Genomic DNA, 21,055 nt, shown 5'->3' on the forward strand with positions numbered 1-21,055 from the left:
TTTATTTAGTGACTTTTGTGGTTCACCCTTACAAGGATTATGGTTTTAAAGGTTAGAACACGTATAAATAACTTATCCAAGACGTAAAGTCCTGTGATGTCAATAGACTGGAAAATGTACCTACTATTATTGGTTTTCTGTCCTATCTTATTTTGGATCCCATCGTAGAGGGTATCCATCCATTAATACAGATTGTGGTTTGTTCTAGGTATTGTTTGCTTGAATATACTTTAATATGTCTTTAAGGTCTGGTAAAGATCGTACAGTTCAACTGCAAACTTCTAAGGGGATAGTTTCTGGACCGCTTGATGCCTTCATAACTCGAGCAACTGGGATATTAGAAAAAGAAATAGCAATGGCTGAGAAAAGACTTTCCCTAGATTTAGTCAGTGGTAAGCGTTCCTCTCTGGGTGCCCTTGCTACAATTTCTAGCCCTGTGGCTCAAGTCCTGCCTAATAGCTCATACTCAGTAGCGACTGAGGCACTAACGCATGTTGAAGGAGAAGGGGTGGGTTCTCTACATTCTGTAGACAATATTGATTCGAGCTTGGATGATACTCAGAATAGCGGGGGTAAAGATAGGGGCTCAGATAGTGTGGACATAGTTAATAATTCTGAGTTGAATCCACCGGTAGTGGTTGATCCTTCGAGACAAACAGCCCGTAAAAGGAAAAAGGTCCAGAGCCGTCAGGGGGGGAGAGATCAGAAGTTGCATAAGTTAAACGTTTCTAACAGTACTTGTGCCGTTGGTTCGCTGTTGCCCACTGCTCCGCAACTCCCCCCGGTACTTCCCAATGTATTATGCCCCGCTCTAATTCCCCTTGGTTCATCAGATTCATGCCCTACTTGTCTTAATAGCGATGAAATCCTGTTGGTAAAAATGGAGGCTATGATTAAAACTCTCCTGCTTCCCGTTTTGGAGCGAACCAGGTTGATGACCGTTAAAATTGATGCTTTGGAGTCTGTAGTGAACTCGAATATGCGCTTGCTTCAGAAGTTATCCGTCCCCTCCACAGTAGCGGGGGCTTCTACTTCTCAGGCAAGTAAAATTAAGTGTATAAACAATGACAGCTCTGGTAAAGCAACGGGGGTTGTAGCAAACAAATCTACAGCACTGGGGGGTTCTGGGGACAAAACTAGCACTACTGATGTAGGCATCTCGGTGCAGGAACCCAGAAAGGCCACCTCCAAGTTAATGGCGCAACGGGTTCAAGCAGGCTGGTCGGGTAGACAGTGTAAACGTCGCCCCTAGTACCTCTTCCCAGCCTTCCTTAGGAAAGCCAGCCATTATTCGTAATTCCAATACCCATACTGGGGGGAACGCTACTAAGAATGTTCACCTTCGTACAGATTACCCCCCGAAGCAAATCAATATACCATTGTGCTAACTGGGGCAGCACCTGTAAAGGAGGGTATTACAGAGACTGACAGGGACCTACGCAACAAAGTAGTATTCTGGCTTAATAAAAATCGCCCCCTCCCGCCATCAACTTCAACTGAAATTCTATTCGTGAGGACAGTAGATTGGGTGGGTTTTGGGACCAAAGATTTAGAGGGTGATTGTATCTTGGTATCGTTTAAGGACCCTTGGGTGGTAGAGTCTATTCGAAGGGAAGTAAGGTTTGCAAGACTGGGGGATGTACAAATTCTGGGGCTTGCTTACTTCTATCCCGAAAGACACCTTAAATTCCCATCAGGCCCCCCACCCATGAGATTACTAGATAGGAGGCGTCCAACTGTCAGAACACCTTACCTCCCCCAACGCCCATTACTTTTCAATCGCTACGGCCCCCTTTCCGATCTAGAGGCCATTGATTGACTACATCCACCAACTAGGGTGAACTGTATTGTCGAGTGTTGTAGGAATGTGGCAACTAGGCCCGAAAGGGTGGAATCCTTCCCTGGGAACGCTGAAGAGGGGGGCTTAATGTTAAACTTTACAGGGGGGACGGTTGAAGCGTCCGCTGAGCATATTATAGAGGCAACCGTGGGGGTGGATAGTGCACGTATGGTTCTCAGTCTGGAGACAAGGGCAGAACTAGTGAGGGAAGTGGAGAACCCTGCTATTACTGTGCCAATGGCCCAATTTTCCAAAAGAAATGTAACAACTCCATATGATACACTAAAGGTAGCTTCCTGGAATGTGGCTGGGATCAAGGGTCGGCTACACTCTAGGGAGTGGTTGGAATTTATAGATACATTCGACATTATATTACTCCAGGAAACTTGGGCAACGGTTCCAATCCACAGGGTTGGGTTTATTAATTTTTTTAAACCTGCAATTAGCGGTAGCAAAGGGCGTGCTTCATGGGGGTTACTGATTTGGGTGAAGCAGGCATTGGGATTCCATCTGTCCGAAATACTTGTAGAACATCAAGACCTTTTGGGAATTAAATTGAGTAATGTTGTCCATCGGGACCTGATTATAATTAACATCTATGCACGAGGTCTACCTGGAGGCCGCTGCCCTGGTATTGTTGACGTAGTGGACAGGTATTTCGATGGGTTGGGAAGCGATAATTTTCTTGTTTTAGCGGGTGATCTGAACTGCACCTTTGAGCCGCTTCAGGCAGTTGGGGACAGTTGGGGGTCTGCAGAGGATGCTGTCTGGAACATTCCGGATTTATCAATTGATAAAATTGCTAAAGGGACCGAGGCTGCTTTGAACTGGATGGTCTTATGTTTGAATAGGGGCTTAAGGGCAGTTAATGGTCGCTCCATATCAGATCAATGCGCCTGTGATACTTATGATAATGGTCTAAGGAAAAGCCGCATAGATTATATTTTGTTAAAGTTGGAATTCTGGCAATACATGATAGACATGGAAGTGGTATCCCGCCCAGAAAGTGACCACAATCCGCTGTCACTTAGACTACGGCTGCCGGGTATCAATAGATTGAAGGATCCAGATACTCTTAGGACAGGAGAAGTCGCCCTGACCAATGATCGAAGAAGGCTGAAATGGTCTAAGTTAGTGGGGGACGTCACTCTCTTCGAAAGTATCAAACATTTGGTCACCAATACGGTGAACGAACCCATGCCCATTGTGTCTGAGGGGGCCGGTCTTGATTATGTTATTGAGTCTCACGAATGTTGTTTTGAGCAGCTTAAATCTCTTTTATCCATTCCATGTTCAAAAGGCCCGTTAAAAACACTTGGTTCCCGTCAGAAGTGGTATAATGGGAAATGTAGGGAGGCTTATAGTCAACTAGTTAAAGCGGTCAAGTCTCGGGCTATGATCGATGTCAAGCTAGCAAGGGTACAGTATAAAAAAATCCAGTGGAATGCTAAAAGAGAGTGGGAAGACAGGCACTGGTCCGACCTTTTGGATGCATCTACATCCAATAACCAGACTAAATTCTGGGAACTTGTAAAGTGGGGCAGAGACCCAGATTCCCAAACGCCTACAAATCATGTTTCTCCCGAAACCTGGGTGGATTTTTATGCTGCCCAATTTAGGTCTGAGAACTCGGAATCTTCTACAATGTTAAGTAGTGTGTATACATTGTCTGATCAAGGTGGGGTCCTGATCTTCACAGAACATGAAACTGAATTAGCCTTGGGCTTGACTCAGCGGGGGAAAGCACCGGGGATGGACTTAATCCCTGCTGACCTGTTTAAAGCCAATTACGAACTTTGGGTACCGTATATTACCAGGTTAGCCAATGCAATTGCCAAAGGTGCTAGAATCCCCAAGTCATGGAAGGGGGCTGAGATCCTTCCAATTCACAAAAAAGGAGATCGGTCCAATCCGGGCAATTATCGCCCGATCAGCCTTATTGATTCTCTTCAAAAGGTCTTTGCAAGGATGGTCTTAGGTAGAGTTCAGGGTTGGATGGTTTCCGAGGGCATCTTGCCTCCCATGCAAGCAGGCTTCAGATCTGGTACCAGCACCATCGACCAGGTGTTTAGATTTTGTCTGATTTACTGGAAGGTGGTGCTGTTGGGCGGGGGAACAATCTTCGCCGCGTTTATTGATCTGAAAGTGGCTTTTGACATGGTGCCGAGGGCTAAACTGTGGCGTGTCTTGAGAGACTTAGGCCTGCCCATGGAACTACTGGATTTAATTGTTAAACTGCATGATGACAACTTTGCAAGGGTTCGGTGGGGAGGTCAAGGACAAGTGACAAACAGCTTTCCGGTAACACGCGGGGTCCGTCAGGGGTGTGTTTTGGTGCCCACACTCTTCCTGTTATTTATCGACCAGGTAGTAAATTTTTTTAAGGCGTTTCCCACTGACGCTCCTTCCCTGGCCGGGACGAAGTTCCCCATGCTTATCTTCGCTGATGACACTCTGCTCCTCTCTCAGGCCAGAAGTGGTTTACAGCGGGCTCTGAACCGCTTTGAGGAGTTCTGTGTCATCAATGATCTGAAGGTAAACGTAGGCAAAGCTAAGTTTATGGTTCTTACTAAGAAACTCTCGGTGCGGAGTTCGGTAAGCATGGGTGGAGTTAACTTGGAACAAGTTGAGCATATGACCTACCTAGGGGTGACCCTAGATTTTCGCTTACGATGGAAGAAGCAGGTGGTTGAACAGCAGCTAAAACTGGCCCGCTTAACTGGTTGTCTTCTTAGGGAGCAAAAGAGATCCATTACCAAACGTGTGCACCCAGCGTTAAAAATTTACGACACAAAGATTAATGCTGCTATTTTATATGGTGCGGATCTCTGGGCGTATATGGATCTTTCTAGCCTGTTCAAAGCACAGTGTAAGTTCTTGCGGAGTCTAGTGGGGCTACCGCAATCCACTCCATCCATACCTCTTTGTCTGGATTTAGGATGTAACCCAATAAATGAGACGGCAAGGTTCAGATTGGTAGCCTTCTGGAGGCGGATTTGGACTTCTCCCGACCTTGCCCTTTTTGCTAATGAACATTCTGAAGTTAGGTCTATTGAGGGCTCCAGGAGAATTCCATGGCTACGTACGGTAAAAACCATTTTGGTTGAAATGGGAATGGAACAGCTGTGGGTGTCCCCAGGAACCAATGCGTTTCCCACCAAACAAGAATTTAAAGCTCTGTATTGGGCCTCAGTCCGTCAAACCCTAGTGACTGCCTCTAGCTCTACCAGTCTAACAGGGAGGTTCCTGATTAATAAACTGGATCTCTCTCGCGAGAGTTACTGGGATATTATTACCAGGCCACTCGACAAGAAACTCATCATCAGTTCCGGGTGGGATCCCTGCCTTTGAATTCATTCACAAAAAATTGGGCTTCTGGAGTAACCGAATTTTGCCAATGGTGCCCGGGCCATAAGGAGACTGAGGGTCATCTTTTATTTGCCTGTCCCATGTATCAAGACCCACGTAGAAAATGGATAAAACCTCTGTTCCAATGCCTTACCTGCAGTAGGTCTGCGGAGGCCATTCGGGTATTAAAGACCAATACCTCAGAGTTGTTCGTGGTGAGCATAGCAAAATTTCTTGGCTGGGTTTGGATCATTAGAGCTAAAAAACAGGTAGAAAAGATTTCTCCTCTGAATTATATTTAAAACATTATTTCTCTGATCTAACGTTGGACATTGTACATAGTATATTAAGACCGATATATTTATTGTTTTTATACTTTTAAAATTATTTAGACGGGCTGTTTTTGTATTATTGGGATGTTTAACAAGGGTTTTAAATGTATTGATCTTATTGTGTGTAAAAATATTCGTAAATTGGACAGTTTATCGTGATTGCAAAGTGTGAGTAGTTGGATAATTGGACCAAACTGTATGTGTTGATTTTGCTGTCTTTTATGATTTTATTATCGAAATAAAGACTTTAAAACCTGAAACCTGAACTTATCCAAGACGTAAAGTCCTGTGATGTCAATAGACTGGAAAATGTACCTACTATGTTTTGACTCCCAATGTAGAAACTGCAGTGTAATTATTCCTGATGTAACTCCTGAAAAGTCACAGAAGTGCACCCAAAAGCAATTCCACTGTGTAGGCCTTGCTAGATATTTCCCTGAAGAGTTCTAGATAGAAATAAAGGGCCTGATTACGATGTCGGTGGGATGAGTATCCGACCGACACTGTAGCAGGAATAGAACTGCCCGACTATTAGTCACCGGTTACTCCCACATTATTTGGATGCGGTCAGAAAGATCCATTTTTCTATTGCAGCTTGTGCAGCGGCCGGAAAAGGGCCACAGCACAAACTGCAATAGAAACATTGATGTTTTTAAACATCCCTGCACCGTGTGGCAGGCACCATGCAATGCTTGCCACATGGTGCAGGAATGTTTAGGAGGGCACTTTCCCCATAGCGGAGAGCCAGGGGGAAAGGTGGCCCTGATAGGGGCCCCCAAAGTCACTTTCTGCCTGCCTTTCCATGGCCTTTAGGCTACCATAGAAATGCATAATAATAGACCGAATAATAGACCGAAAGGGACATAATAATCCTTATGGCGGTGCCTCAGAAGCCACCGCTATTAATGTAGGGATTACATTCTAACCACTGCGCTAATGGGCTCCTTGAGCTCGTCAGAACAGCAGGGGTTGGTCCCTCCACATGCTGCCTCCAACCCTGGAATGCAGGGATAGATGTTGGTCAGATCACAACTGGCAGGCTGTCAAATACGATCTGACCAATATTGTAACCAGGTCCAAAATCCTTATTTTTTCTGGGAAAAAGTCTAGAATCATGCTTCAAAGTTATTTCTGGCATAATTTTCTAAAACTGATTTCATGGTGAAATCACAATTTTAATTCTTAAGTGGAAAAGCAACTTAGTAAAAATATACTTTAGGCAGCCTGAGATTTAGTCAGGTCCTAGAACTCATCTCATCTTAAGAGCTGGAATATATATTCTTGCATGAGGGAGCTAACAACTCTGGAATGCACAATAATGTCCTGTCTCTGAGCTAAAGAAGACCAAATGGGTGTTAAATCCTGACCACTTAGTATGTATTTACTATCTGGCATTGGACTTGAACATTTCAAAATAAAAAGCAACTATAACTTGGAGATGCCAAGGAGAGATTTTCCCATTCATTCCCTGGACCCTCACAGGTAGCCAGACTTAATTCACAGCTGGGTACAGAATCAGTTGTTGCCCTTTTAGATAAGAAGAAAGCTCATCTAAATAGGGAAGCAGAAAAGGTCTGTCTTGGTGCAGGTCCCCAAGTAGAATTTCTACAATCACAGAGTAGTGCACAGGATGAATCTGGCACCTCAACCTCCCCCCCATGTCAGAACGTTTTTAGGCCATGGTATACTTTACATGAAGAAGTAGGTCCTGCTGGAAGAAGACTTCTGACACCTGCTAGAAGAAGAGGACTCACAAAAGGACTAAAGGTTGCAAGGACTCCTAAATCCTGATGGCACCCTTGTCTTGTAATTGCTCGCTAAGGGCCAGATGTGCGACCACTTTTTTGCAGTCACAAATGGGAAATCGCACCATTTCGGACCGCAAAAAAAGGTTGTTGGTATGTACAAATGCTATTTTGTGAGTCTGTTGTACATTCCATTTTGTGAGTCGCAAATTGCGAATCCTAAAACGTTGCAATTTGCGACTCGCAAAATGGAATGGCCGTACATCTGGCCCTAAGAGTCACACAAAACGCATAACCACTCCTGACTTCAACATGGCCCAACTGACCATCAAGGATTGGCCTCTACGAGACTTCGAGAAGGAGAGAGACCTGGTGCCTTTAGGCTTGCCTTAAAAAGCTAGGGTATGCAGGACTCACCAGGAGGTATTTTTCTATAAGCGTAAGAAGTTGGTACTTAGTAATCTTTCTTATCACCTCTGGAGGACCAGGAAACATTACTGAGACTTGCCCAAGGAGACTGCCCCCAAGGTAGGCAAGAAAACTAGGTTTTTTCCCTCTCAGAGCATTTTGCCTAACTAAAAACTGATTCAGCAGAACCTTGCTGTTAAGTTATCTAGCTTTATAAGCCCTGCGCAGCTGCAGCCTCCGACCTTGCCCTGCTAGAGTTCTTTAATTTCATAAAAAGTGATGAAGTCGAAAGTAAAACCTTAAACCTGGCAAAGGCAGCAAATCTATCCAAACTATATAGCTAGAAATGGCAAGTTTGCATTTTGTGTATTTAGCATAATTTTGCATTATTTTGGAGAGAGTTTGTATAATTACACAAGAACAAATGAGAACAATTTTGCACACTCCTAACCAAACCCGACGCAACCTCAGTGGCTATGAACTGCAGGTTTGTCCTGCTCAGATCTTTTAGTGCCTAAAACAAGAGCTCCAATGGGAGCTCAATGATGACATATCTAACTTTGAGGGATCTTCTATGGCTGCAGCTTTGGACATTCCCTCACTTGAAAATTTCATTTCAGAGACTACGTCTGACCTGCTAACTGTATCCGACCTAAGCTAGATCACAGTCAGCCGTAAATGAGTCTACGTTCTAGTCAGCTGCAAACTGTTGTCTTAGGGGCCGAGTCCGATCCGGGTCGGAAGGGCACCGAACGCGATCCGGACGGAAAAACTATGAGCCGTACGCGTGTTTTCCGCCCAACTCGTACAGCTGTACGAGAGAGCCAGTACGATGCGAGCTACATGAAATTCACCATTGTTTCCGGGTCTGAACCGCTCCATACGTCTTGCTCGTAAGCTAACCGTGGCATGCAATGGATGCGATTCACGACCGAGCCAGTACGATGCATGCGTCGGACAGCCTGTGCGAGCCAGAGTGTCCGGCTCGCAAATCCTCCTGGTGGCGGACTTCGGGGGTCCGCGTCGGACCCCCGACACCCGCAGCCGTACGACTCACACACAGGGGGAGACCCATGGGTCTCCCCCACACAGGCATGTACGGCACGGATGGCACCGACGCATACCCACTGTAGGGGGCGCACTTGTTCGAGACGTACCCATTCAGTCAATGGGAGCCCATGTACGCGTCGTACGACTGGCTCACATTGGCTTCTATGGGAGTCCGACCGAACCGAGTCCGACAGCATACATGCCCATCATACTCGCTCAGTCGGACTGTAGGGGTCCGGCTCGGTCGGAAAACACTCCAGATCCGACTCGGTCGGAGTGCTTTCCGACCCGGATCGGAATCGGCCCCTCAGTGTATTTTTTCTCATTAAAATTGTGTTTGATTTTCTAAATTGGTTTAGAAATTTTATTCTTATGTTTTTTTACTTTCAAGGTCTTGGTACTGCTTGCTTGAACTTAACACACACTTATCTGGGACTTGCCTGCTGCTTTTGCCTTAGCTACTACAGGTGAGCAAGATTCTTTCAGTATCGCTTTTCAACCTAACCAGAGTGGATTTTTTGAGTGGCAATGGAGTATCCCAGAACCAAATTAATAACCCCTTTCCTGACATCGGTGTTCAGTAGTTACAGACAGGACTTTGTTCGAAGTTACCATTCACTTTAGAAGGTTAAGAATTAAAAATGCCTTTCCAGATTTAGAGGCAAAATATTGTTTTAATTTTTAATTGGCAAGAAGTGTTTTGACTCATTTTTTTAGGTTCTATTGAATATGTTTAGCCATTTATTATCACATTTTTAGAACCGCTTTGACAGTGGAGCTGTTGCTAAACCTTAACTAATCATTGGAAAAAGTGCTTACAGAAGCACTACAAAGAGTTCAATCCCTTGAGTACATATTTTGATTGGGCAAAGGTTGTGTGCTTTTTCTGTAAAAAGTGTGCTCGGATTGTACTGTTTGCATTGGAGAAAAGCTTATGGTCAGTACTGCAGGACACAGTTGATTGTGGTGACATGCCAATGAACAAGGCTATAGGGCTGATCTGCCTATTAAGAAGAGTTACAACAAAGGCTGTAGGCCTGTCTTATTTATAGTCAAATCATTTGTTTAACTTAATAAGCATTTAAAGGTGGATTGTCATTGCACTGTGTTAAATATTTTTTGTTGTTGCAGATTTATATAGTGCAAACTCGACCCGAAGGTATTGGAGTGCTTTACATGAGCACCGGTTACGTTACACAAGGACGCATTCATTTTTATTTATTTATGTATTTATTTATTTTTGGTAGGCACTGGGAGATTAAGTGATTTGCCCAGAATCACAGTACCTTGGTTTCCAGCACCAAAGTCGGCAGCTCTAGCCGTCAGACCATATCCTCTCCCCTTGTAGGCCAGTCTGGTGTTATATGGAATCTCACTAATGACCACAGCAGGCAAGGGTATTTTTGTTGATTAACCCCTGTGGCAAATCCCTAGGGCAGAAGATTTGATTTTGAGAATCCTTGTTATGCCATTTCAGGAAGTGTTGTATAATATTTTGACAAGTGTCATTTTGCATGCATTTGTAATTGTACGACTGCAGACCGATATTTGTTCTGTGGAAAAGCTTGTGCGAAATAGAGTTGACTTCAGTTACTAATCATTTTATTATGAAAATGTATGGCAAATGCAGCAGGCCTGGTTTAGTTGTTGTGAAAATCATATGTTAAAGTCAATGGGACCTTTCTGGTGAACTGTTATTACACTGTGCTCAAGGCATGGGCTTTACTTTCAACTTAATTTACTAGTTCTATTATTTCCTATGAAAGGTTTGTGTTTTGCAGTAGTTGTTGTTGCCCATGTGTGGTGCTAGTCTTACTAACGTGTTATTTCTAGTAACTTACACTCTAAATTTGTGAATAAGCACAAACTAGTAAACTTACTCAAAAGTGTAAATATTAATTAGTTGAATGTTGTCAATGGTGTGTGAAGCTTTTTGAGACTAAGGTAAATGGTGCTTTTCTGTGCTGTTTACTGAGCAGATTAGAAGTAACAATTTTTATCTCACACTCTCTTGAAACCAAAAAAGAGCAAAGAATGGATCAGTGTTAATCAGCTGTACTGTAGTGCTTCTTGCCACACATCAGCTGCCAAGTCCTCTTTTAATGTGCTGCAGTCTTATTGGGGGATGTATGATGGTACAACGTGTACCATCACAACGCGGTATGTTACATCGCGGTTTTGACAACGCAAGTCGTTATATCGACTTGCGTTGGAGGGAGCTGGATTTAGGAATAGTGTGAATTACTATTCCAACTCCACAGTAGGGAAGGTGTTGGAATAGTAATTCACACTATTCCTTAGTCTAGAGCGCCCTCCAGTGCAAGTCGGTGTAACGACTTTCGTTGTAAAAACCACGATGTAACCATACCGCGTTGTAATGGTTGCGTGGTAAAGGATGTTTCCCCTTATTGGGTGCTCTCTATGTTACTTAGTTCTAAGTGCCATGATATTCCATTACTCTCTCTCACATGGCTGTGGTGCCAACTGCGGATGCACTGTTTCCCTGTGTACATGGAACAGTGAAATATGCACTCAGTATGCGTACACTTTCTGGGAAATATGCCTAATTGTGACCAATTACTGGTGTTTTTACATCTGTCCCACAGATAGACTTGGCTGTTTTGATAGCCTCAAGTAAATAAAAAATACCTAAACAAACAAAATCATGTATATATGTATTGATGTTAGCACTCTGGTTCTGGAACTCTTTTTCCACTATCATGTTTAAGTGTAATTAGTACTTTTTCCCCACCGACTAGATCATACAATGTGGGAGAATGTGTTAACCCACAGACGTCACTGGGTCTCTCACAACTAAAAAATGCAAGCCAGTGCCACGGCTCAGGGGTAATATTTTGATTTACCAGTGTTTTTTCTTTCTATTTTTCCTTCTTTCTATTCTTTTTGTTTTTTTAGTCAACTTGGTGTTATTAAACTATGTCTTCAGGTTACAGTAATTCAATACTCTTATAATGGAAGATCTGATTCAACCACTCCCTCAGCTAGCTTACTTACTGGCCAAGGGAAACAATTTACATCCCTTTCCACAAATGATAAAAGCTGGTGCTCTTCTCATGCTGTATAAAAGATTCAACTTACAAACTAGTAATACATCCAATTGGAAAAAAACAGTAAAGATAAATAAAGCCAAAATTGTTTGGGACAGCTGGGATAAAGCTGACATTCACTCAGTACAGAAAGTTTATCAATCCATAAAGTTCACAGATCAAGAAAGGATATATACTCACTGCAGAAAATTGATTTCTATGACTTCTTCAGACCAATGGATGCTAATTTCCAAATCGGTTAGATCTGTCAGTCTTAGGGTGGTCTTTGTCCAAACATTTTCAATTCACCCTCCTATTTTTCTGAATTCGCTTTTGCTGCATTTAGGATTCTGTGCACTTTATCATTGATAACAAGTGCTAAAGTGCTTGTGCTCACTCCCTAAAACATGGTAACATTTGCTTACACCTGTTTGCCATATTTAATTTACTTGTAAGTCTTTAGTAAAGTGGTATACCATATACCCAGGGACTGTAAATTAAATGCTACTAGTGGGCAGGCAGCACTTGTTGTGCCAACCGCTTAGGTAGCCCCTTACCTTAAAAAGTGTCCCAGGTCTACTATTGAAACCTGAGTGTAGTTTCAAACTGCCAATCCTTCTTGGCAAAATGACCCCCTTGCCAAGCCTTAAACTGCCCTTCTATTGCATATATGTCACAACTAAGGTGGGCCCTAGGCAGGCCACAGGGCAGGGAGCATTGTATTTACAAGGTTGGACATGTACTTTTAAGTTTTACATGTCCTGGTACTAAAAAACTCACAAGCACATTGTTCAGTACTGTGAAGGCCTACCTCTGCCATAGGATAAAATTGGGTTGCCTTATTACATTCAATAAGTGCTAACTTTTGATTTGGAACAGGTAGAGATTTCTTGTTTGATGTCTAAGAAATTGTAATTTAAAATTGTCTTTAAAGGTAAAGTCAGATTTCAAGTTACAATTTTGAAAATGCACCTTTTAGAAAGCTTGCATTTTCCTGTCCTAGCACTTTTGTGCCTGCAGCCTGTTCCTGGGTCACATGAATGGATGTAGTTGGCAGTTGGTCTTTGTTTATTCCTCCCAGACAGCTACAGCTACACAACAGAGGGATTAGTGTGCTTAGATGGGACATCAATGGGAGCATGGGGCCTGGGGTGGGCACAGCCCTACTTGCAAATCAATAGTTGTGCCCTGCCTTCATCTGAAGGACTTTGCACCTCTGCATTGTTCAGACAGCCAGGCTGGGGACCGGGAAGCGGAGGCAGAAAAACTCCAAGCACTTCAAAGGCAATCCTCTAGAAACTTCTCCTACTTCAAAGATGGCACTATGTATAAAAATAGGACCCTCAGATCTACTCTTCAGCTCACTTTCTGGACCTGCGGAAGAACTTTCAGAGGACTGCCGGCTGTGTATTTCAGAGGACTGCTTTGCTGCACCTGGAGGGACTGTTCTGCTGCATGACACCTGCCTTGCACCCTCAGAGTCATGGCCTACTGCATGATCCGTGTTCCATCTCTTGAAACCAGGGCTATCAGAGTGACTGCAGGAGCTAGTTACCTAGTTCCAATGGTTTTAATCCCACAGCTGTATGCAGCCAGAGTGAGCTCATATCCTCCAAGTGGTAGCCTCCAAGTCCTGGATCCTTGGAAGGGGTGCTACAAGAGCCCAGATAGTTAAAATCCAAAACGTGGGTCTTAGAAAGTTTTGGCTAAAAACTGCTCTGAGAATTGAGAGGAGACCGGGACCAACTGGATCGTCTGCATCACCAGTCAGCCTGACTGTGTGGCAGCTCCCACTACTTTCTTCTCTGCAGCAGCAAATCATGTTTACCGGCCCTTAGCAGAAGGAGCATCCGGCCTCGTGGAGCCTTCATTGGCTACAGCCTCCACCCTCATCCCGTTCGAGAGTTTCCACTTCTTAAAAAGGGACTAAGTCCAAATATGGAAATCTTGACCCCGGCTAAGTCCAGTGGCTTCCCAACAAACTCACCTCCTCCTCAATCATCACCTGCAGCCCAGCCCTGCTAAACTTCTACCTTCTCAGAAAATTGTTGTTGCAATTTCGTCTAAGTCCGAAGGTAATTGCAATCCGGGCTCAATCCACTTCTTGTGACCATCTCTCACTGTTTTTTACCTTGACCTGCTCTCATGTGGCTCGATGTCCGTTGGGGATGCTTTGATCTTATAAGAGCTAGTTTTTACCACAAACTCTCAAAGTCAAAACTCCTGTTCTACTGATTGGATTTTTTTCACTTAGGTGTCAAAAAATATATTAACCTTTACTCTATTTTTCTAAATCGGTGTGGTATTTCTAATGTGTTGTGTATTCACTCTATTACTGTTTGTGTGCTGCATAAATACTTTACACATTGCCACTAAGTTAAGCCTGACTGCTTTTGTGCCAAGCTACCAGAGGTTTAAGCACTGGTTAATGTAGTGTCTTTTGTGGTTCACCCTTACAGGGATTGTGGCTGTTGCTTGAGTAAGGTTAATCCCCGCTCAACCAACCACCCAAATTTTCATGAAAGGATTTCTACAGAAAACACGTGAGTGACACATGTAAGTTATATCACATAACAAATGTTCAAGAACATCTATTATCCAAAATTTACAGACATTTGGAAAACTAAAAAATTAAATTAAAAAGGATTTTGGAGGCAGAATGTTAGGTCAATGGAGTCAAATCCATGTCCAATAGCCCCTAGTAACTAGTCTTCGATTGAGATGCATTGCATGTAAATGTATCTTTTATATCATTGAAATAAAGGGCCTGATTCACAAAGGTAAACGTTCAATTTTGTTTAAGTTTACAATTATTTGCTTTTCACAAAGGTAATTTACGAGTAGTATATTTACGACTGTGGAGACTCCACACATAAAAAGATAGGACTGTACTATTCATAAAAATACTATTTGTAGATTACCTTTGTGAATAGATAACAATTGTAAACGTACATGTAACTGTATATCTAATTTTGTGAATCAAGCCCCTGGTATATACCAGGCAATGCCAGGTCCATATCTGAAATACCTTTACAAATCTACTGAGTACAGATTCATAATGAACTCTCAACAATCATGTTACATTTCTCTCTGCAATAACAGTCTCTTTTGCTTGCAGAACATGTTATTTTTATTACTTGTGACTTTAAACTACTAGCAGTGGCAAACTTTCATCCTGCTGTTGTTTAATTTTCATGAACAAAGTCTCAAGTGATGAAAACTGCTAGGGCTGATAAAATTGCTTAGCTGTCTTCAGGATAGCAAAATTCAATTATTACATATTTCTTCTGTACACATTGCAGAGCCTGAAAATGTTCTTCCCGTTCTATACAGAGTTCTGCCTGCAAGCAGGGTGACTATGTGCAAGTCCTGTGCTGGAAAGATTAAAAAGTACAATACAGCAGCTACCATGGGCTTCCTGAAAATCAACAGAACTGTTTTGTGTCCAAACGCTGGAGACGAGCTTAAGGAATCCATCTTTATTCCTTAAACTTCAATGCAAGAAAAGGGAATAAACGACTTTAGCAATTTGGGAGGGATTAAACAAATGGATCTCATGCTGAAGGAAAAGCCAGAACTCCAGTTTCAAGGCTAGTGAAAATAAACGTGGGCATGGATTACATGACCAGGTAAATAATATAGTATGGTTACTAAACTAAAATATAAGGTTGCGAGCCAACAAAATGTAAGGTAGGTATTGACATAGACTAGTAGATTAGCGATCTGTAATGAACAACATTTGGAGGGCATCTTGTATTCATTATTGTTTCAATTTATTTTATTAATAATTGCTCTTGATTGCATTTTTGTATAAGAAAATCACAGAATTTGATATAATTCTGATATTGTATGTGTGTGTGTAAATAAATAAATATATATATATATATACCACCCCAAAAACAGGGGGCCACTGAGCTCGATGTTACGGGACTCATATGTGGAGCAGAGACCTTGGATTTAGAGCAGACGCACATTCCAGGGCTCACAAAGGGCTTTATCAAAGCATTTATTAATGAGGTCATCCATCAGAGGCAATACTAAGGACTGCATATCCCAGACTGCAACGTGTTGCTCATTCAGAGCGGACCAATCAGGACCCACGATATTGCATATTAGGAAGTTGCAGTCCTCCATGCCTTCTCTTGACCACAACTGCCTCTGAGGAAGAGTTGATCTCGAAACGCGTCAGGCGGCGGCCAGCTGCTTTTTAGAGGACTGGATAATGTGAACTGCTCGTACCAATAAAGGCTTGATGGGGAAAAGCGGTCTGTTGTTTTGAGTGCTGCTCAAGTGTTGGACACCCCACGGAGTGTGATGTATTTGGCGGCAGTCCTGCCGCCGAGCGTGTACCACCCCAAAAACAGGGGGCCACTGAGCTCGATGTTACGGAACTCATATGTGGAGCAGAAACCTTGGATTTAGAGCAGACGCACATTCCAGGGCTCACGAAGGGCTTTATCAGAGCATTTATTAACGAGGTCATCCATCAGAGGGAATACTAAGGACTGCATATCCCAGACTGCAACGTGTTGCTCATTCAGAGCGGACCAATCAGGACCCACGATATTGCAAATTAGGAAGTTGCAGTCCTCCATGCCTTCTCTTTACTGCAACTGCCTCTGAGGAAGAGTTGATCTCGAAACGCGTCAGGCGGCGGTCGGCTGCTTTTAAGAGGACTGGATAATATGAACTGCTCGTACCAATAAAGGCTTGATGGGGAAAAGCGGTCTGTTGTTTTGAGTGCTGCTCAAGTGTTGGACACCCCACGCAGCGTGATATTATCTACTGGCGGTCGCCAGTAGATAGTTATAGTTAGGACCGAGTTTCCATAGGAAATCTGAAAATTCTATTTTGAATAACTTTGGCGCCGGTTGACAAATCCTCGCGAAATTTTCAAAACTAATGGGGCGCTCCGCTCAACTCCTACCCTGAAAGTCTCGGGGTGATTCATCAAGCGGGGGCTGAGAAAAAAGGGGGGTCCCAAAACACGTTTTCCCCATGCATTTTCCCATAGGACCTTTAGTCGAAGGTACAGCCCGAACGGCTGAACAGAATTACTTGAAATTTGGCAGAGAGGTAGTCCTCAGGTCAGGCATGTGCCTTTTTCATATATGGTGTCAATCTGTTCTGTAGTTCCTGAGAAAATTGCAGTTAAAAGCACATAAATATCTATAAGCGCGCACCGTGCGCGCACCCTAACGTGCGCAAGCGTAATTCTGATTGGTGGTTACATGTCAGTCAACGTTCGAATCGGTCGAAATCAGGAAGTGTCGGCCACCATTTTCTGTGTTTTGGTTGTGTGGGAGTGAAAAAGAAAGGTGGAGAACGTGAAAGGGGGCAGGGTAGAGAGTTCCTGACCCCTAGCCTTTGTCAGGGGGTCCCTGAAGGACCCCGAAGGATGAAAAAAAACATTTTTTTTTTCAAAAAATCGCGGGGTGCGCGCACCGTGCGTGCACGGTGAAAAAACTTTTTTTTTTAAATATATATTTTAAACAAGCCATTCCATATTACAGGATACAGTCAATCTATAACTATATACATAGGTAGTTTATTGTAAAATAAATATATAAAAAATATAATAATACATACATAACTTAGCATTTAAAAAACCTTACAAATTCACTTAAAAAACCATAGGTTTCACACACGTTATAGTTAGGAATTAGCATTTAAAAAACCTTGTAAATTCACTTAAAAAACTATAGGTTTCACACATGTTATAGTTAGCTGGACATTTCACTCGTAAAAAACCATTGAAATTCCCCTGTTATAGTTAGTTCAGATAACTATAACTCGCGCGACCGCCACTCTATCACAAGGATGATGTCATCAGTGATGTCATGAGTGATGCCACTGACCATGTCATGAGTGATGTAATATGTGACATCATGAGCAGTGGATTGCGGGCACGCGAGTTATAGTTATCTGAACTAACAACTATAACGGGGGAATTTCAATGGTTTTTTACGAGTGAAATGTCCAGCTAACTATAACATGTATGAAACCTATGGTTTTTTAAGTGAATATATATATATACATATATATATATAAGTTCACCGCTTTTTCAAAACAGCTCCATTCAGTTAAAGCAGGCGCGGACCACAAAGTATGTGCTTCAGTTTATTTGTTGCTCATAACGCATTTCAGTCCAGCCGGACCTTGATTACACCTTGATGACAACGCCAATATTTTTTTACACCCCCATTTAAAGTGATGAATGCATAATGTAATTGGTGTTTGGCAGTAGACAAGGAAGACATATTATTTAGTGATATTTGAGTGTACTCCAGTACAGTTTTTTTGTGCTTTCATTAAGCCATTTTCAATGTTGAATACAGTGTGCATTTTTTAAGAACAAGTGCTCTTTTACCCATATAAATATATAGAAAAGTAAATCATGATAAATGTTAACAGTATTAATGATAACACACCGTTAAAAAAGTCACACATCATTGATTAAATAGATGAATAAATAAATATTCAATATTTAAAATTCAAGAAATACAATAACATATTGTAAAAACAGTTTCTTTTCAAGTGCATGGGTTGTGTTTGGAGCATCTATGCTTAATACACTATAGTTTCTCCCTCTTTGTCCCTGCTGTACTGTTGCTATTAAGTCCTACTCCAAATTTGGAGTGTCCATTAGCTGGACTCCCCCACAATCAGTCTATTCCTACTGTCTAACTTTCTTAATTTAAAAGTGCTCATGCAAATTTAATATATCTTCCCCTGATTTTCCACCTCTGGCAACCCGAGAATTATCTAGAAGTGCATGGGTGCTAAATAAAATTTAAAGTTAAAAAAACACCATTTTTGTGGTTAAAGTCGGTTAGGCAGCCTTCATCTTTCGTGGTTAAATACCAATGCAAATTAGTTCCTGTTTGGACTTTTCTGATTTCCCTGCTAAGGTTGGTACTGAAACTGCGGAACTTTGCTTTAAATGGCATTTGTTCGGTTTGGTGAGAGGAGATGTTGGTATAAGTTTCTACTGTAGGCAGGTGAACAAATCCTCCATCGTATTTAAGCCTTCTGTGGTCTTACTGTCAAAGTTTAGGATGTACCTGGTCTCAAGTTTCCTGAGTTGCCCTTCTCTATCACCTCCCCTTCTATTATTGGGTATGGTATCAATGAGGTAAGGTTCAGGGTGTCTTCTGGTTCACACATACTAGTATTTCTGTGTGTAGCGACCTCAACGTTCAGTGTGGGGTTTCAGGACACCACTTGCAGGTAAAGAGATTCACTGACATAAGCATAACTCAGAGTGGGGTGGTGAGAGACACCCTCCAGTTTACTTATTTTTCTATTAAATGTTGCAGTTTTCTTTTGGGGTTTAGAAAATCTACTGAGTGTGATCCCAATCATTTTGGGGTAACACATTAATTACCCTATCCCATTAATGGGTAGATTCTGACTAGCTAATTGACACATCTGAAAATCTGGTAGATCTGGGGCTAGGCGACGTCCTCCTTACATGTGATTTTCCTCCAGTCCAACCAGTCTAGAGAGGCGATGCTATTTCTCCCAGTTTTCTCTTCCTCTCTAAGTCAATTCAGTGCTCACCAAACTCTCTCCATTCAGTGCTGATTACATACATGCCAACATTTTAGAAGTGGAAAGTGGGAGATTTTTAAAAACCTAATCGAGAGAATTAATTTCACCTATTGAGATCTTTGAAACAGAGGGAATTTCTGGTGGAAAAAAAGCCAAAATAAAGCCATTTTTTGCATCAAAAATTGGGAGTCTCCTGTCTGAGTCGGGTCCATTGGCATATATGTGAGTCAGCAGAAGCTTATTGAATGTAGCAATAGAGATACTACACTATCCTTCCCCCGAATAAGGCACTTAGAGCAAGCAACTGCTGTTTATAGATTGAGAACAACTGCCTACAGAAAAAAAGCCGAAGGACAGAACCCACAAAATGATGTTGATGGCTTTTTGCAAAATCAATCGATATCTACAAGCACACCAAGAATGTTTACATTTGTTAAAGAGTTTTTACCCATCAGTTGAAGCAGTCATAACAGCCACCTTCCCAGCATGCACAGCATTCCACTCTACTGTGCTGCTGTTCAGCCTCAGTAGGGAGCGAAGATTCACCAGCGCTGGCTGTCGATGAATTCCATGACATGGGATCAAAGAATTGAACCTGCTTCTTGCTCCTATGATAGTCACCATCTTACTGTAGAATGAAAATACAAAATTTGACTAAAGAATGTGTAATATATAATTTAAAGTTTTAGCTTGCAGCACACTAGAATATCGCATGCATTATTCTAACGCCTGTAATAGGTAGTATGGTTGTTTTGATTATTACTAGAACGTTTCATTAGACCAAACAATGGGAGAAATGAGTAGCCCTCTTTACTCTATTTAAAACTCCTCAATATTTTACTTGATGCCTCACCTGCAACAAAAGTAGGCTCACCTAATCTCCTTCTGTGGAACAGGTCAGTTGGGCAGAATCGTTTTTATGGAATTAGTAAATGGTCCAACCGAACCCATCGCAGAACAGACACTGATCACCTATCTCTCAACCTCAATATTTCACTGGCAAACGAGTAATCCATTGCACCATTTTAAAGACCCAAATCACTTTGGAAAGAGGCCATTACTCTGCATGAAAGGGGCGTTCCATGGGTGTTGCTGTGGGTGTTCTAACGCAACATCCAATGAACCTGACACATTCCCACATTTACAACGTTTTGAAAAGCTGTGAATGTGTCAGAATCCTACGCCTCCCCAGGGGAGGCGTAGGAGTGGCGTAACAAGGAGAAATACTTTTATTTCTCCTTGTTTTTCCGCTTTCTATGCGTAATGCAGCATACATAGCAAGAGGAAAATGCCATCAATTATTGTTTTTGTGCATCGATGGGTGGTATTGTTGTTAATTCAACCGCATCCCTGTGCTTTTAAAATGACGCTGCTCAGCGCAGCGAAATGTTCCGCTGTGTCATTTTGTAGTAAATGAGACTGGGCTTAGAGGGGCAAACAACATTTCTAACAAACACCAAACATCATATCGGGGGCAGTTAACGTTGTTTATTTCTCTAACCGCTAGGACGCACCAGTCCACCCAAGTGTGTGCATAATACTTACAACATTAAAGATTTATAGTTAAAGAGAAACACATCCATTCAACACTGCTGCAAACCGCCTGCCTCTATCCTTGCAGCTCTTGTGGAGGGCTATACATTCCATCCTGTATCTCTAACTGTGTGACTAATCTCACATCATAGCTTTATTAAGCAAGGTTCTCCCTACATCTGTTATGGATATACTTCT

The 21,055-nt window shown here is 42.4% G+C and overlaps 1 protein-coding gene across 3 annotated transcripts in view; it reads right to left on the reverse strand.

The window, feature by feature from the left end:
- The window catches only part of LOC146786070 (dehydrogenase/reductase SDR family member 4-like), a 227,943-nt gene that overhangs the window by 115,222 nt on the left and 91,666 nt on the right, over positions 1-21,055 (reverse strand). For all 3 annotated transcript variants that reach the window (XM_085635496.1, XM_085635497.1, XM_085635498.1), the window contains one exon: positions 19,773-19,952. In XM_085635496.1, coding sequence (XP_085491622.1) covers positions 19,773-19,948 — 176 coding nt within the window. In that variant the 5' untranslated portion in view covers positions 19,949-19,952. The remainder of the gene's footprint in view (positions 1-19,772; positions 19,953-21,055) is intronic.

The sequence above is a fragment of the Triturus cristatus genome, chromosome 11 (genome assembly GCF_964204655.1).
Source record: "Triturus cristatus chromosome 11, aTriCri1.1, whole genome shotgun sequence".
Taxonomy (NCBI): domain Eukaryota; kingdom Metazoa; phylum Chordata; class Amphibia; order Caudata; family Salamandridae; genus Triturus; species Triturus cristatus.